The sequence below is a fragment of the Microcaecilia unicolor genome, chromosome 13 (genome assembly GCF_901765095.1).
Source record: "Microcaecilia unicolor chromosome 13, aMicUni1.1, whole genome shotgun sequence".
Classification (NCBI taxonomy): Eukaryota; Metazoa; Chordata; class Amphibia; order Gymnophiona; family Siphonopidae; genus Microcaecilia; species Microcaecilia unicolor.
In genome coordinates, this window is record NC_044043.1 from 89,404,817 (window position 1) to 89,423,291 (window position 18,475).

At 42.1% G+C, this 18,475-nt stretch overlaps 1 protein-coding gene across 5 annotated transcripts in view; it reads left to right on the forward strand.

Moving 5' to 3' along the window:
- PRDM2 (PR/SET domain 2) overlaps positions 1-18,475 on the forward strand; it is a 108,117-nt gene that overhangs the window by 66,560 nt on the left and 23,082 nt on the right. For all 5 annotated transcript variants that reach the window (XM_030222057.1, XM_030222059.1, XM_030222058.1 and 2 more), the window contains one exon: positions 5,414-5,540. In XM_030222057.1, the coding sequence (XP_030077917.1) occupies positions 5,414-5,540 (127 nt within the window). The remainder of the gene's footprint in view (positions 1-5,413; positions 5,541-18,475) is intronic.

An 18,475-nucleotide genomic window follows, 5' to 3' on the forward strand; every position in this document is an offset into this window, starting at 1 on the left:
TTCTCCCGTGTGCCTTCATGCTCAAACTGGCTCCGCCTCTGCATGGTCAGTGTGACTCCATCTTGGTTCCATTGCTAATTTGAGATCCTGACTGTGTTCTGTGCAGATCCCTTATTCGTGTCTAGGAGTCGAGGGTGACTCTCAGGACGGTCCCGCCGTTGTTGCCTGTGGTGGTATCCACATTTCCATTTACATTAATCAGCCGTTTGTGTCCTCCATTCTTTGGGAGAAAAATCGTCCTGGGAGTTTCCATCTGCTGCTTTATATTGCTGTAGCAGTGGGCCTTTCTGTTACCTTCAGGCCACCAGTGAATGTCTGGGTGTACTCACCCTTCCTGCTACAGGTGGTCCCCCAGTCTGGGCAATGCGGCCTCATATGCAGTCATAGCTTGTTGGCATCAGGCACCTATTGCTTGGGCATATGTCAACTGGGCACATATTTTTTTTTTGTTACATTTGTACCCCGCGCTTTCCCACTCATGGCAGGCTCAATGCGGCTTACATATTGTATACAGGTACTTATTTGTACCTGGGGCAATGGAGGGTTAAGTGACTTGCCCAGAGTCACAAGGAGCTGCCTGTGCCTGAAGTGGGAATCGAATTCAGTTCCTCAGTTCCCTAGGACCAAAGTCCACCACTCGGCCACTCCTCCATCTCTTCTATGATGGTCCTCTACATGGTCCTTGTGACACACGTTTTCCAGACCTTATCCAGTTGGTTTTGGCTAGGTCTAAGGCATCCTCTGTTCTTTCTGCGACTGTGTCTTGTTTCCACCCTACTTATAAACTGCTTTGCTACATCCCACAAGTCTCTGGATTTGTTTGCTGCTGATGACAAGGAAGGAAAATTGTCTTACCTGATGATAATTTTCTTTCTTTTAGTCACAGCAGATAAATCCAGAGTCCCACCCTTTCATGCGGTTGACACTATCAGTTCAGTCTGTTTCTCTGCTTAGGTTTCTTGCTGTGGTTGCCTGTGCATAGTTCTGCTAGTTGACAGGTTTATGCTTCATTTCTGTGAGGAGGGAGAAATGTTTGCTTTATTATTCCTTCTGCTTTGTTAGAAATACTGACTGACCGGGGAGCATATATCCACTTGCTGGTAGATGGTCATAACCCACAAGTCTCTGGATTCGTCTGCTGTGACTAAAGGAAAGAAAATGATCAGGTAAGACATAATTTTTCCCATATGATAAGGCTCTTAGATATTTAAAAAATAAGAAAATCAGCATAAGATTCTCAGTTGGATGCCATTTATTAGGTCCAATTTATAACAATACATGCTGGAAATTTTGAAAATTTCAGAGGGTTTTCTTCTACATGTTTGCAACAAAATGTTAAGATGTGGGTTAATAAAATTCAGGTTGTACAGGAACTCTGGAATTAGTTGTCTATAGATACTGATATAAATCTTTTAACGCTTCCAAAAATTGGCTTCAATCTCATCCTTCTAAAGCTCCATTTTTGGTTGAGTTTGGAGCATAATGACTGGATTTTGATACCTTTGTGTGGGGGTGGGAGGGGAGCAGCTAAAATCTTTTAATTTTTTGTTGAACAGTATACATGCCCCCACCACCACTGTATCTAAACCCAGTTTGTGCCAGCAGGTAGATAATGGTTCAAGTTTTTCATTAAAATTCAATGCAGAATGGAGGATAAATTAAGGTACAAGCTGTATTTTTTGACCCAAACCAATTGAATGCCTTCCTTGATGATGCGTTTTTGTTTTCTTTTTAGGAAGTTTCTTTTAACCTGAGCTAACTGCTTAGAAACTAATAGTTTGCACGTGAATATTTGATTTTTTTTTCTTTTTTATGTAACTTGATGGCTAGAAACCATTTTAATTTTTTTTAATCCTGTTAGAATCCCTTTCCAATTAAACAGTACAGTTTGATACTGTTGCTTTCCACTAACACTTCCAAAGGCCTTATTCAATGAAGAATTTTTCCAAACGCTTCCAGCAAGTGTCGGCCACTGCAATGTGGCACAACTGCTGGATCGTTAATAGTCCATGACCATCCATCAAATAAAAACAAAATTTTATTAAGCCTTCGCAGGAGACTTGGCAAAACATCTGTCTCTCATCAAGATTACAGTACGCATTCATTCTTCATCTGAAATACAAGTGATCTGAATATTATCGGGGCAGTTTTGAAACCCTACGTGGAGATTGCACGCCCCCACCTATCTTGTACCTGCAGGATCCCAAGCTGGTTTACAAAGGGAAACTGTGCCAGAATGCAGGCAATTGTGGCAACAGCAACCCACTCGCAGCTTCTCCAAATTTCAGTTCCAGCATTTACTCCTGCCCCGAGTTAATCCTGCCCTTTTTTGCTTGTGGAAAATGTACCTGTATTAAGAAAGGGGTCAAGTGACTCTTTTTCCCTATGTAAGTAGCTGTTGACCCATTGAAAGCTTAAAAACTACTCTTCCAAAGTTCTAACAAATGATATTAGAATTTAAGGTCACTTTATTATTGTCTTAATATTGGCAGAATATGCTCCAGAGGGTAGATTGACAGCCTGGTATATCAGCTGTGTCTGACACAGTTTTCTTTAAAAGTTTAAAATTTTAGCAAAATCCTAAGGTGCAAATGAGCCAAAGGGTGCCTTTCATTGTGATTATAAATCCTACTCGTAATTGGGATAACTTGCCTGTGGATAGAGTTTATTTGGTTCACATTGAAAATTCAGTACAGAAAGATTAACCAAATAGGGAAAACATACAGAGCATGGCGCATGGAATTCTTTCCAACCCCACTGTGTCTTTGATTTGGTGAAGAGAGGGGAAGGGTGCAGCTTGAAGGTTGGAACAAACAATAAAGTTAAACCAGATATGATAATATAATAAAACAATTAGATATCACTGAAAACAGTCCTCAAAGGATGAGCTTTACAGTTTAACCATAGGGTGCCACCAGGGCAACTGATAGTACACATAACATTTAAAAAGCTGTAGAGTTCAGTTAGAAGGTTTCACAATAGAATTTACATAGTGATGGCAGATAAAGACCTGAACAGTCCATCCAGTCTGCTCAACAGTCACATTCATTATCAATCTTAAGGTGAAATCAACAATGAAAGTGATATTATATACTTCATGATTAAGTATATAATATCACTTTCATTGTTGATTTGACCTTAGATCACGGTCTCTCTTTGATGTTTTTAGGACACAGAACGTAGAAGGCCGGCTCTGCCCTTATGTTCCAAGGGCCATCAAATCTCACTTTAGCCTATCTGAATCCATATTGTCGTTAGCAGGACACAGACTGTAAAAGTCAGCCTGGCATTGTCCTCGCATTCCAAATAATTGAGTTTCCATCGAAGCTCTCTCCAGCCCATCCTAAACTGCATCGCTAGATATGGGACTAAGATTAGAGATCCTCTGTGTTCATCCCACACCTTTTTGAATTCCACCACAGTTTTTTTTTCTCCACCACCTCCCTCAGGAGGGCATTCCAGGCATCAGCCACCCTCTCCATGAAAAATAATTTTCTGACATTTACTCTTAAGTCTACCATTTTGTAACCTCAACTCATGTTCTCTAGTTTTACCATTTTCCCTTCTCTTGAAAATATTTGTTTCTATATTAATACCTTTCAAGTATTTAAACGTCTGTATCATATCTCCCCTGTCCCTCCTCTCCTCTAGGGTATATATAGTCAGGTATTCCAGTCTCTTCTCATATGTCTTTTGGCATTCTTGTGGCCTTCCTCTGGACCACTAAAGTCATCTTACATCTTTAGCTAGATAAGGCCTCCAAAACTGAACACAGTACTCCAGGTGGGGCCTCACCAATGATTTGTACAGGGGCATCAACACCTACTTTCTTCTGCTGGTTACACCTCTCTTTGTACAGCTTACCAGTAAGTGAGGCCATGTCCTCCTGAATTACCTGAGGTCTGTTTGTGGCCTGATCCTGGGACTTTGGAGATAAGTATGACCTGTGTGAACAACAAAAGAGATGAACAGTCCTCCATCCGGTAGTGCTTCAAAGATATGATGGCCATTCTTCGTACCATACTCTGAGGCTCAGTGTCTGATTCTGGGCCTCCGTTTGACACACAGCATCAATAGCCCTTGGTGTCCATGAAAATGATAAATGCTGCTATGGAAATTGATCAGTACCCATTTCCTATTGTGTTCTGTCGGTGCTCTACTTTAAGGGAGATCAATACCCTTTTGATATTGGTGCATCCCCAGCATCCAGTACAGTTCTTGAACCCCCTGGGACCAATGATGCCTTTGCTGCCAATGGATCTTAGAAACCCCCAAAGATCTACTATTGCACTACACAGTCTCAAATTCCAATATTAGTCATCTGGCAACCCAATGGCATAGAGCAAGTTCATAATCAAGCCCAAGGCAATGTAAGCACCAGTTAGACCATCTGCACTAGATATGGTCTTGCATACCACCTGCCCTTCCTAAGGCTGCTGGAGATTTTTCTGTGACATGTTGCCAAAATTATAGCTGCTATGAAGTCAAATGTTGAGATTTTGTATAAAAAAGAAAAATCCAATTGGACAGCTAAGGACTTGAAAAGGGGATGGATGTAGGCAAATGCAAAAAAAAAAAAAAATTAAAAGAAAACAAAAAACTAACTAGGGACACTAAGAAGAGTTTCAGATGATGAACATGAATTCTAAAGAAAAATAGTTTATATGAAAGAGGTGAAGAGCAGCTATGTCTTACCAGCAGTGTGGAAAAGCAGACTGAGGTGGTCCCATGTGACAGACTGAGAAGCCATATGCACGGTAGTGCCTCAAAAGGTTTTTAGGTGTTTTTAGCTGGAGTGCTTTTTCTAGTTTGGTTTTTGACAGGTGATGTCCCCCGGTTGTGAGGACTTGTAATTTCAAGTTATCAATAGGATAACTTGAGCTTCTCTTTTCAAAATATTCCCTGTACACCCCGTGCCACTTGCCTTCATCCATGTCCCCAACTGCATTAATTATGATTATTTTAAATGTACCTTTCATACCCCAGCGTACAACCTTTCCAACAGATCTTCACTGTAGCTGAATGTCCAGTAAAATTCCGTAGCCCGCGATTGCAGCGAAAATGTATCGGAAGAAGGAAAAAAAAAAAAAATGCAGTCCTCCCTCCAGCAGAGGGGTTTAGTGCAAAACATCGCCCCGCATTTAACTCTGTCGTACAGTTCAAACTGCTGACATAAGCACCGAAGGGTTAAAGAGTCCTTCCTGTTTGGTTTCAGTCACAGTCAGTTAGGAAATATTTGTTTTCAGCGCAGAGTACAGCTGTTTGTAATCCCCTCCCTGGCCTCAAAGCCGCTGCTGCTGCTGCTGCTGCTGCTGCTGCTGCTGCTGCTGCTGCTGCTGCTGCTTTCTCTCCCTTGTTGACTTAAGAAGCCTCCGCCTGATTGGTGTCGCCTTTGTTTCTCTCCTCCTTTCAGCCAATCGAACCGGGGGAAGAGCTGTTAGTGTGGTACAATGGGGAAGACAACCCAGACATAGCAGCTGCTATTGAGGAAGAGCGAGCCAACAACCGAAGCAAGAAGAACTCGCCTAAAGCCAAGAAAGGTAAAAGGGGGGAAATAGAGAGAAACGATCTGCTTTCCTTTTTGTTTGTGATCTGGAAAGGGAAGGGGGGAAACTTAACGTTTGGTTCCTAATTATGAAAGTTAGGAACTTTTTTTTGCAAAGGCTGTAGTTTGAGTCGTAACCCGTGCGGCGCAGCGACTATGTCGGCGTGACCTTTCCCAGACTCTAGCGTCTGCCTCTGCCCAGCTAAGCATTTCTGTCTTAAAGGCACACAGGCCCCCCCGTTGCTGAATCATAAGATGGGTATGTGCCAGCACGGCAGACTGTCTGCTTAAAAAAAAAAAAAATTCCGTTTTGGTTTTGTCTGATAACTTCGATTTAATTGTGTTCAAAGAGGTGTGTGCATTTAAAAACCTAAACTGGCTTCTGAATTGCTAGGTACAGATTTATTCGAGGTTTTTTTTGTTTTGTTTTTCCACCAGTAGCCAGTTTAGCAAGATTATTGTAAGGTTAGTAAAACCAAAATGCTGCTACGTGCCTCAAATGCCAAGATGATCTGACTGGGTCATGCTGTAGTTTGCTTTATTTTTAAGCTACTAACGAATCAAGCACATGCAATCTGGGGTTTTTTTTTTGTTTTGTTGTTGTTTACAGGCAGCAGCTGCTGTTGGTGGTGGTGGTTTTGGTTCATGGGGTTTGAATGTAAAATAATCTACAGCATATTTGTCAGTCTGTACTCCCAGCTGTTACATGAGTAGGTTAACCAGGTTTGGATTACCAGGTCAGGACTGGACAGAAAGCATGACCCTTTTTTTAGATCAGGGTTAAATTAAGCGTCTAGATGTGGGTTTTGTGAGAGGAAGCACAGTTCCTATTTTTGTAAGATAGTAATATCCATAATGTACAAATTACACTATAGTATAGGCATGACTGCTGATGGTATTATACTGTTAAATGATGATTCACTGTTCAGAGAGAAAAATGTATAACTTGGCAGGCTTGTCTTCATTTTACTGTAGAATTCTTATTGCTGCATTGATCCCAGAGGATGGGTAGTAGCTTATGATTCATTTTAAAGAATCAACTAAAATGTTTTATTTTATATATATATATATATATATATAATTTGTTTTGTTTTTTTTGCAGTACGTGGCCTTTGAGAATAGAGGCCTTATCTTTATTATTATTATTTGTTGCATTTGAATTCCACATTTTCCCACCTTTTTGCAGGCGCAATGTGGCTTACCGTTAGCGGTGTTAGCCGATTCCAGTCTGAACAAATACATGGTATGAATGAATACAGGGTGATATTGTGGTAGATAAGGTACATCTATGGTAGGTACAATTGGGGGGAACTTAGGGAGGGGGGAGGGAGGAGGAGTCAGGTAGTGTCCATTACGTTCTTTGGTTACATTGTGTCACAGGTATTTTTATGTTGGGTCGGTGGGGTATGCTCTTTTGAACAGGTCTGTTTTTAGCGCTTTTCAGAAATTAGGGTGGCCTGGCATAGTCTTTACTATTGTTGGCAGTGCGTTCCATAGTTGTGCGCTTTAGTAGGAAAAGCTGGATGCATAGGTGGATTTGTATTTGAGTCCTCTGTTGCTTGGGTAGTGGAGGTTTAGGTATGATCGTGCAGATTTTGTGGTGTTTCTGGTTGGCAGGTCAGTAAGGTCTGTCATGTATCCAGGTGCCTCACCGTAAATAATTTTCTGAACAGTCGTTCAGATTTTGAAGGTGATACATTCTTTGGTAGCCAATGCAGTTTTTCTCGGAGTGGTTTGGCGCTGTCAAAACGCGTTTTTCCAAATATAAGCCTGGCTGCTGTGTTTTGGGCGGTCTGAAGTTTTTTTTAATGATTTGATCTTTCCATCCCGCATAGATTCCATTACAGTAGTCTGCGTGGCTTAGTACCATTGATTGTATCAGGTTCTGAAATATTTCCCTCGCGAAGAATGGTTTCACGTGTTTGAGTTTCCACATTGAAAAAAACATTTTCTTTATGATCAATTTCGCTTGGGTCTCTAGTGAGATGTCTGTAGACTATTTGAAGCTGTTGCCTGGTTTCTGTTTTGTTTCCTCTTAATTCTTAACCTTATGGAAATCATCTCTACAGTTATGAGCTCTGGATCCTGCCCTTCACAGAAAGAAATTAGCATGTCAGCTTGTGGAGGAGTAGCCAAGTGGTTAGTGCAGTGGACTTTGATCCTGGGGAACTAAGTTCGATTCCCACTGCAGCTCCTTGTGACTCTGGGCAAGTCACTTAACCCTCCATTACCCCTGGTACAAAATAAGTACCTGAATATATGTAAACCGCTTTGAATGTAGTTGCAAAAACCTCAGAAAGGCGGTATATCAAGTCCCATTTCCCTTCCCCTACTTTGAGGTATACAGATCTAGGTATAAAATGACATCATCCCAATTAATGTGTATCATATTTAAGTGCCAGTCTCATCAACACCTTGTGTAGCTCAGATTCTATAAAGATCTTTCCTGGCAGCCACAAAATCAATAGGCTGTACTATATGTTACAATTAACAGTAAAGAAAATTAACTTCATAAGTACATAAGTAATGCCATACTGGGAAAAGACCAAGGGTCCATCGAGCCCAGCATCTTGTCCACGACAGCGGCCAATCCAGGCCAAGGGCACCTGGCAAGCTTCCCAAACATACAAACATTCTATACATGTTATTCCTGGGATTTTGGATTTTTCCAAGTCCGTTTAATAGTGGTTTATGGACTTGTCCTTTAGGAAACCGTCTAACCCCTTTTTAAACTCTGCCAAGCTAACTGCCTTCACCACGTTCTCCGGCAACGAATTCCAGAGTTTAATTATGCATTGGGTGAAGAAAAACTTTCTCCGATTTGTTTTAAATTTACTACACTGTAGTTTCATCACATGCCCCCTAGTCCTAGTATTTTTGGAAAGCGTGAACAGACGCTTCACATCCACCTGTTCCACTCCACTCATTATTTTATATACCTCTATCATGTCTCCCCTCAGCCGTCTCTTCTCCAAGCTGAAAAACCCTAGCCTCCTTAGTCTTTCTTCATAGGGAAGTCGTCCCATCCCCGCTATCATTTTAGTCGCCCTTCGCTGCACCTTTTCCAATTGTACTATATCTTTGTTGAGATGCGGCGACCAGAATTGAACACAATACTCAAAGTGCGGTCGCACCATGGAGCGATACAACGGCATTATAACATCCTCACACCTGTTTTCCATACCTTTCCTAATAATACCCAACATTCTATTCGCTTTCCTAGCCGCAGCAGCACACTGAGCAGAAGGTTTCAGTGTGTTATCGACAACGACACCCAGATCCCTTTCTTGGTCCGTAACTCCTAACGTGGAACCTTGCATGACGTAGCTATAATTCGGGTTCTTTTTTCCCCACATGCATCACCTTGCACTTGCTCACATTAAACGTCATCTGCCATTTAGCTGCCCAGTCTTCCAGTCTCGTAAGGTCCTCTTGTAATTTTTCACAATCCTGTCGCGAGTTAACGACTTTGAATAACTTTGTGTCATCAGCAAATTGAATTACCTCGCTAGTTACTCCCATCTCTAAATCATTTATAAATATATTAAAAAGGAGCGGTCCTAGCACAGACCCCTGAGGAACCTCACTAACTACCCTTCTCCATTGTGAATACTGCCCATTTAACCCCACTCTCTGATTCCTATCCTTCAACCAGTTTTTAATCCACAATAGGACATTTCCTCCTATCCCATGACCCTCGAATTTTCTCTGTAGCCTTTCATGAGGTACCTTGTCAAACGCCTTTTGAAAATCCAGATACACAATATCAACCGGCTCCCCTTTGTCCACATGTTTGTTTACTCCTTCAAAGAATTGAAGTAAATTGGTCAGGCAAGATTTTCCCACACAAAAGCCGTGCTGACTCGGTCTCAGTAATCCATGTCCTCAGATGTGCTCTGTAATTTTGTTTTTAATAATAGCCTCTACCATTTTCCCCGGCACCGACGTCAGACTCACCGGTCTATAATTTCCCGGATCTCCCCTGGAGCCTTTTTTAAAAATGGGCGTTACATTGGCCACCCTCCAATCTTCCGGTACCACGCTCGATTTTAAGGATAAGTTGCATATCACTAGCAGTAGCTCCGCAAGCTCATTTTTCATGGAATTATGCTAACGTGTTTTCAGGCTGGTCAAATTCTAAACTGAAAGGAGCAAACTTTGTATGAACAATAATGTGCCATTTGAGCAAATAAAGCATGTCTTTGTGGAGCACATACTACCTACTAGATAGGTTTCTTTAAAACATTTTTCTCCAGTGCTTGTTTAAAAAAATGTCATCAGTGTGCAAATTGACAATAAGGAATGGATCAAAGCAAAAACTCAACCAAAAATAAAAATCACTATGTTATCAGAATACTTCTGATATGCATTACAAATCTGATACATACCCTATGATGTAAAGAAGAAATAGTTACCTATGAACTGATTTTTGGACTTGAGTATTAAAAACACAGCTAATCAAAAAAAAAAATCATGGATACTATCATGTGATTCTACATTATTTCAGAATGGCACATTTTCCTTGTAAAATTGGTATGGAATAGAGTTGTTCACAAGTGAACAATGCAGTGTGGCATGTATATACCTTTATAACCATGTGCTTTGGTGTGGAGGTTTTTTTTTTTTGCATGGCAGATTTCTCGTGCTTGCCTGTGTCTAGGTCAGCTGGAACTGGCTTCTTGGGCTACGGCACTGTGAGGTTTCGCATAGTTATTTATCCACTCTCCTCCCCCCCCCCCCCCCCCCTCCGCCCCATTTTTATATCACTATCTGAGCTCGGCTCCACCCTCCATCGCAAATTCTTAGCCAGGGACCATCAACTGCAACTTTCTCTGGAATCTGGCTAACATGGGGGGTGGGGGGGGGGTCTTTTACTAAAGCTTAGCTCCAGTTATCTGCAGCAGGGCCTATTTTATTCCTATGGGCCCTGCAGCAGATAACTCGAGCTAAGCTTTAGTAAAAGACTCCCATGAACTGTAAGCCTGGCTGCTAAGTTGTCACTACTGCTTGATGGCTGAGACTGCCTATCTCTGTATACACTGGCAAGCACTTGATTAGCCTCTCAATCCTACCCCTAAGTGTGTTCTCCTTCTCCTTTCCCACCTAGACGTTTGTCTAATCTCTCTGTTGTATGCTTGCCTGTATTTTGCTTTTCTATCCATTATTGTAGTTCCTTTTCTTTACTTTGAGTATATGTTTTATGATTACAGTACACCGCTTTGAATCGCTTGTTAGCAAAGGTGAAGTCTGAATACATCGTATATAATAAAACTCACCCTCAATGTTCTGAGGACACTGACGTCACTGTCAGGTCCTCCGGGCACTTCCTTCCGGTTCGAAGCCTTCGTGGTGGTGAAGCCACCGAAAACACTGTGTTGGGGCCCCGCCCTCGCGTCAAACGTGATGACGTCGAGGGCGGAGCAATGTCAACAGATTGACGGTGGCGACGTGCCGAGGTCCGCAACAATGGCGGACGAAAGCCCACAGGGTGAGTAGGGAGAGGGGGGAGGTCCGGGCGCAGCAATGCCAGCAGATTCACGGTGGCGTGCCGAGGTCCGCAACAATGGCGGACGAAAGCTGACGGGGTGAGTACGGAGGGGGGGGAGGTCCGGACAGAAACCGTGCTAGCGCCCGTTTCATTGCAGCAAGAAACGGGCATGTTTTACTAGTAAATATATAAGTAATAAGATGAAGTAAATGCTGTCAAAACATGTTAACTGCTGCTATGCCCAATAACAGCACATATGTTTTGGAAAAAGTAATTTTATAATCAAAATACCAATTCTATAGGACATGAAAAACATACAGAATTAGTAGTTCTGTTGATCAATTACAGTTAATTATCACAATTCATGCAAAACTGTTTATGGTGCTTAAAGAATTTTATCGCAGTTAGTTGCACTTTCCTAGACAATTCAATAATACAGGGGCGATATTCAGCTTGCCACCTGGTTAGCTAACTGGGTAATGTTAGGCAGCAAAAAAGCTGTCCTGACTTGACCTGGTTAGCTAACCGGATAGCGGGTTGAATATTTGGGGGGAGGGATTAATTTTGTGCCCTCCCCTAGAGCATCCACCCCTTCCCGAAACTAGAGGCTATGGCTGTGATTTTGAACCTGGAGCTGGCGCAGACAGAAGCAACTGGAGATTGATTGATCCTGCCTGCCTTCTTCTAGACCACCAGGGTATCCTTAAGGGCCTGCGGGGGCCTATAGGGGATGGGAGGTCTTTGTGAGGGGGTGGGTGCTATGGGGGAATCTTCATGGTGGGGATGTGTGGATGCTTTGGAAGAAGGGATTAGCGTCCTGATATTCTGCCTGCTACCCAGCTATTTTGTGGCCTAACTTTGCCCAGGAATATCACCACTATCCAGTTAACTCTGATATTGTCTTATCCAGGACCATGATTTTAAAATGTGATAACTGCAAACAAAATGTTTAATTGGGGGATTAATCACACTTAAAATATTTGATTGAACTAACAGTTATAAAAAGGGCCCATTTGTTGCTTACTTTCCAAAGAGAAGGCAGCTTAAGAGTGTCCCTTTGTGTGTGCCCTCCCACCCAGTAAGCTTTGTATTTTATGTCCTATTCACACAAGATTTTTCCCCAAAAGACCTATAGTGACAGGGATATATTTTGGGGGAAAGACTGAGGTATATTGGATTTAGCTCACACATTTTCAGTAATAGTAGTTAGTAGTTGAAGATGAGTTACATTCAGGTGCACTAGCTGTTTCGTCCCTGGAGGGCTCGCGATCTAAGTTCATACCTGAGGCAGTAGAGGGTTAATTGACTTGCTGAAGATCACAAGGAGCAGCAGTGAGATTTCATCCGGATATGTACATATTTTGCAAAGTAGGCCCTGTTTGTCCTGCTTGGAACCCTTTTTTGGAAGCTTCTCAGCTGTGTCTACCATTTCTGAATCAAAAGCTCATTGGAAGCTGTTGCTGATATCTACAGAACCCCCTGCCGATATGACATGAAGAGTGGAGTTTAAGAACTTTGTTACAAAGCATAATGAGATGACATGTACACAATAAAAGATAGGATAAAAAGGATCTAGGAATTAGATTAAAGTAAGACAACATAGAACCAAGAAATTGTCACATTGCCGCATCTCAAGAAAGATATAGTTGAATTGGAAAAAGGTGCAGCGAAGGGCGACTAAAATGATAGCGGGGATGGGACGACTTCCCTATGAAAGACTAAGGAGGCTAGGGCTTTTCAGCTTGGAGAAGTGACGGCTGAGTGGAGACATGATAGAGGTATATAAAATAATGAGTGGAGTGGAACAGGTGGATGTGAAGCGTCTGTTCACGCTTTCCAAAAATACTAGGACTAGGGGGCATGCAATGAAACTACAGTGTAGTAAATTTAAAACAAATCGAAGAAAATTTTTCTTCACCCAACGTATAATTAAACTCTGGAATTGGTTGCCGGAGAACGTGGTGAAGGCGGTTAGCTTGGCAGAGTTTAAAAAGGGGTTAGACGGTTTCCTAAAGGACAAGTCCATAAACCGCTACTAAATGGACTTGGGGAAAAATCCACAATTCCAGGAATAACACGTATAGAATGTTTGTACGTTTGGGAAGCTTGCCAGGTGCCCTTGGCCTGGATTGGCCGCTGTCGTGGACAGGATGCAGGGCTCGATGGACCTTTGGTCTTTTCCCAGTGTGGCATTACTTATGTACTTATTAGATAGTTTGAATTTGTTAACTTTGCTCTAAATTACTGTTTCCTAGAGATGTTTAGAAATATTTAAATTAGTTTCCAGAACAAATTTTTTGTGGCTCCAGTGTGACAGTTCTAACATTGGTGACGGCATTGGTAATTTTCCTAAAATACTGTCAACTTTAGACAACTCTTTCATCTGCAGTGGTTACAAAAGATGGCATGTTGGAGAAATGCTTTGTGTTGTGATATGGAGATCCAGATTTGTAGACTTCTAACTGAATAGTATGTTTCTAGCTTTTTTTTTATTTTTTCAGCTGCTATCAGGAGGGGAAGACGTTTGACAGGAATGTATTAATAAACAAGGCTGGAGAAAGTTTCAGATCTGAAGTGCTCTAAAAACCAGATAGAACTCTCTCTACCTAGCAGACATAGGGTTTGCATGCTTCGTTTGGGCCAGAAGGTATTCAAGGGCATGGAGGTCATATTGGGGGAGGGGGAAGGAACGGCTGGTTCAACCCCAGTACCCAAAGTATTTGCACAGGTACTGCTCCGAACCAGGCCTTGTGCTATTAGTTCATTTTTTAATATATTATTTTCATTGTTTTAAGTGGCAGTATTTATAAAATTCGTATACTGTCTTCCTGACAAAATTATCGAACAGTGCAAGGTAAGACCAAAACATCTCTCTGTCTCAGAACTACTTTTCTAGACTGTTCAAAATATGAATTGGCCTGTTTTTATACTGTATTGTTGCTGCTGCTGTTGGTCGTATTCACAGATCTCCTTTTTTTTTTTGTTACATTTGTACCCCTCGCTTTCCCACTCATGGCAGGCTCAATGCGGCTTACATGGAGCAATGGAGGGTTAAGTGACTTGCCTAGAGTCACAAGTTGCTGCCTGTGCCTGAAGTGGGAATCGAACTCAGTTCCTCAGGTCCCCAGGACCAATGTCCACCACTCTAACCAGTAGGCCACTCCTCCACTGTTGCTACTATTTGAGATTCTACATGGAATGTTGCTGTTCCACTAGATGTCGGCCCTTGCAGATCACCAATGTGGCCGCGCAGGCTTCTACATGGAATGTTGCTAGTGGAATATCAACATTCCATGTAGAATCTCCAATAGTAATAACATTCCATGTAGAATCTCCAATAGTATCTATTTTATTTTTGTTACATTTGTACCCTACGCTTTCCCACTCATGGCAGGCTCAATGCGGCTTATATGGGGCAATGGGGAGGGTTAAGTGACTTGCCCAGAGTCACAAGGAGCTGCCTGTGCCTGAAGTGGGAATCGAATTCAGTTCCTCAGGACCAAAGTCCACCACCCTAACCACTAGGCCACTCCTCCACTCCTTTTGTGTCCTACACTTATTTTTGCACTGTTTTTTAATTGAAAATGTTTGGAACAGTAGACACAAATAGCCAACACAAAATAATAATCCACTGCAGTTACCTTTTTGTTCATTTTTCTGTATTAGTTATCATTTTAGCTTATGTTTACCACTCCTTTTGTCTTTGCTCTAAATTGCTAAAAAGTTGTGCTGCAGAGTTCATAAGTTTGTGTAAGAATCAAACGGGTCATGATGTGAATAATTCAGCCTTGACCTCTCCAACTGGACTGAGAGCCACCAACTCACTTCACCTAGGCAGCTGTTCAGTCCTTACCAACCTGAGCTGGATGTCAACTGGTGATGTTGCAGTGCTATCAAGCCTTTCACCTCTACAATTCTCTCAAGCCTACTTTACATATTGTTGGTGATATCGTCTGTCTCTATGGCTCTGTGAGCTGTATTGGACACTAGGGATACATTGACATCGAGGCCCTCCACCTTCCTCGACATCGAACGCTGATGGTGGCCGCTGGGAACTGGGAGGGGGGGGGGGATCTTCCGAGAGTATGCTAGGATTTGGCATGGACGTTTGGGAGCACTGAGGCATCAGTTACCAATTTCCTTGAAGCACCGCCAACGTGAAGGCCACTCACCTCTCAGAAACCAAAAAGGGTGTGCCAGCCTCCATTGATCTGAGACCAAGTCACCGATGATACCCAATGACTTTTGAAGGATGTGATCAACCTGCCTGAGCCCCAGCCTTTATTGATGGTACAGCTTTTGAGGAGGGGCTCTGAGCCATGCTCCAGGACCAGATGGAGCATCTGTTTGCCAGGCAGAAGGCTATAGCATCGATACTGGCTACTCTGGATGCCCATGCACTGTCTGCGGGGAGCACATTGACACAGAATTCTCAACCAATGTGCACTGAACCGGTTTAAACTCCAGTCCCACGGGGAGGGGGAGGGAGGGGAGTTGATACCCAGGCCTAAGACTGCCCAGAATGTGTGTAGTCCATCTGCTAAAACCATTTAAATCACAACATGCCCCCTTGCTATTTGGACAAACTTGATGGAAAACGTCCAAATTCTGCCTGTTTGTAAATTGTGATTTAAATGGTTTTAGCAGATGGACGTGTTTTGGGCCAATTTGAGACCTCTGCTTTGAAAAAGAGTGTCAAAGTTAGTCACCTGTAGCAGCAGTTCTCTAAGGATAGCAGAATGAATGTTCTTATTGCCTCGCCCACCTCCCCATTGGAGCTGAATTTTGTTAGCTATTGTATTAGACTAAACTGGCACCACGCAACAATGGCAGCTGGGAAGCCACGTGCATGCATGATAAGCTGTTTCAAAAGGCTTCTGTAAGAACGCTGGGGAGTGTTTATTACACCAAGCTCTATTGTATATCATCACCCATCAGTAAGAATATTCATCCTGCTGCCCTTGAAGAACACGTGCTACTAGTGAGTAAGGTCGCTTAATTTATAAAAGACACCTTTAATAGTTGTGGCATTTTAGAAAACTTATTGAAGATAAGAGGCTTGGTATTCCAAAAAAAGGTTGATCTTCTAAATTTATGCTCCTAAATTTGTCCACTATTTCAGCCAAACTTAAGAGCATAAATTTTCAGCTGAAAATGCATCTTACTCTAGGGTCTTAAATGTTTATTCTTATAAATTTAGGCCTGCCGTTTATTTGCCTAGATTAATGACCGTATTTATAAAACCATAGCGGTGAAAATCAGTGCTAAGCTCCTAACTTATTTTCCCTGTTCTTAATCCACCCCTGCTGCACCCCTCCCCCCCCCCCCCCCCCCACACACACACACTTTTTATGCTCCTAAATTGACATTTTGCACTTGCAACACAATGTAACCAAAGACCGTAACGGACATTACCTGACTCTTCTTCCCCCTTTCCCCCCAATTGTACCTACCATACATGTACCTCATTCTACCACAATATCACTTTGTATTCATTCATACCATGTATTTGTTCAGACCGGAATCTGCTAACACCGTTAACAGTTATATGTAAGCCACATTGAGCCTGCAAAAAGGTGGGAAAATGTGGGATACAAATGTAACAAATAATAATAACTAAAATTTTGTACGTTTTGTAAGTTCTGTGCATACAATGAAAGAGCACATTGAGAAAGCTGTGTTCATTCAGGTGCGGAACAGAACAGCATGCAATGTTCTGCTCTTACAGAAAACATATGTCCAAAATTGCTTCCTGTATAGCCACACCTTTGTTTTTCAAACTTCTTTTTTGTGGCTTAAGTATTCTGTCTGATTGGTATAGCCATTGTCCAAGAGCCTGTGTAGAGAATGTTGGGGTCTTAAGTAAGAATTTTTATAACCTGATAAGTACTTCATGAGGAAAATCCAAAAGAAATTGATTTGATTATTTTTTGTCTATTAGATTGTAAGCTCTTTGAGCAGGGACTGTCTTTCTTCTATATTTGTGCAGCACTGCGTACGCCTTGTAGCGCTATAGAAATGCTAAATAGTAGTAGTAGTAGAAAGGGGTATGCATTTAATTTCAAACCGAATTTTGGTACTTTGACATCAAATAATTGTGAAGCAGTAGACATTTTTTCAGTTGATAAGAGAGATATATTGATGGGAATAAAAAAAAAAATTAGAAAGCTTAGGGGCCCTTTTACTAAGTTGTGCTAAAATGTGGGCTGCGCTATGACTAATGCGTGGCTTTCCCATGGGCTGAGGCCACTTTTAGCAGGGCTGTAAAATGGCTGCATTTTCCCTTTTTGCAATAATGGCCACGCGCTGTGTCCCTTTAGCATGTGAGCCCTTAACTGCACCTATTTTCTAGGTGTTAAAGGCTCATGTGCTAATCGGTTAGCATGCGCCAATGTAGCTGCGCTGACTAGTACTGAGCACGCCTACTCTCTGCCCCGAAACACGCCCCTAGCATTAAAAAAAATGTATTTTTAGCATGTGGGAAGTGTGCACAGAAGCCAAAACTACTTTGGGATGTGTGTGCCCCATACTGATGTTTTCTAACCTGCAGTAAGCACATATTAGCCCTTCCGCAGCTTAGTAAAAGGCCCCTTAATCTTGGCCAAAAATATTTAAAAGCCAGGGAGTATTCCCTTATGCTTGCTTCCCACCCCCCACCCTTTTCCAATTTTTAGATATGATTTTTTTTTTTAGGCTTCTTTCCTTTACCTTTTGCTTTCATTATGCTCTCTCTTCCTCCTCTTTCAGACCATCTGTGTTTTTGACAAGTTCTTCCTCTTCCTTCTGTACACTCTACTTTTATTTCGCAGCTGGGTCCTTAAAGTCTTTCCATGTCTTTATTCTATCTTCTCTTTACCTTACATTTAGCTTACAAGGCACATCACATACACTCAGTCTCTGGAGAAACTTAGACAGATTTTTATTAGGCATTATCTGGGAACATAAATGGCCCAGAGTATACCTAGATCCAGGAACACAGAAAGCAGTAGTTATGGGAATCAGAATTCGATTACAGCCCCTAATGCAAACCCAGAGCAGACCTCCTTGTGATTGGGTGGCAATGGAGGTTGGAGAAATCATACAGAACCTGTTATGTGACATAGGTATCTTTAGCCCCCCGTGTGATCTGGAGTCAGAAAGAGGTCCAAGAGGGGGGGAATTAAAACACTTCTAGCACACTTTTTACTGCCTTCCGCACTCGAAATGTGCACTCCACACTCCCAGCACAGAACACACGGCTCTGTGACATTTTGGTTCAGCAGCAAAAAGTTCTTTATCAGGCTGTCTTCAATGTTGAAAACATCTCCTTTGCCTGGGGGTAGCCCCAAATTTTAAGCTATCATGCTTTCCAACTTTGAATACATTTACTGCTTGACTGAGGCTTCTGAATAGTAGGACCAGAAAATATATGTCTGCAGTAGAATGAAACTAAAAAAGTTCTG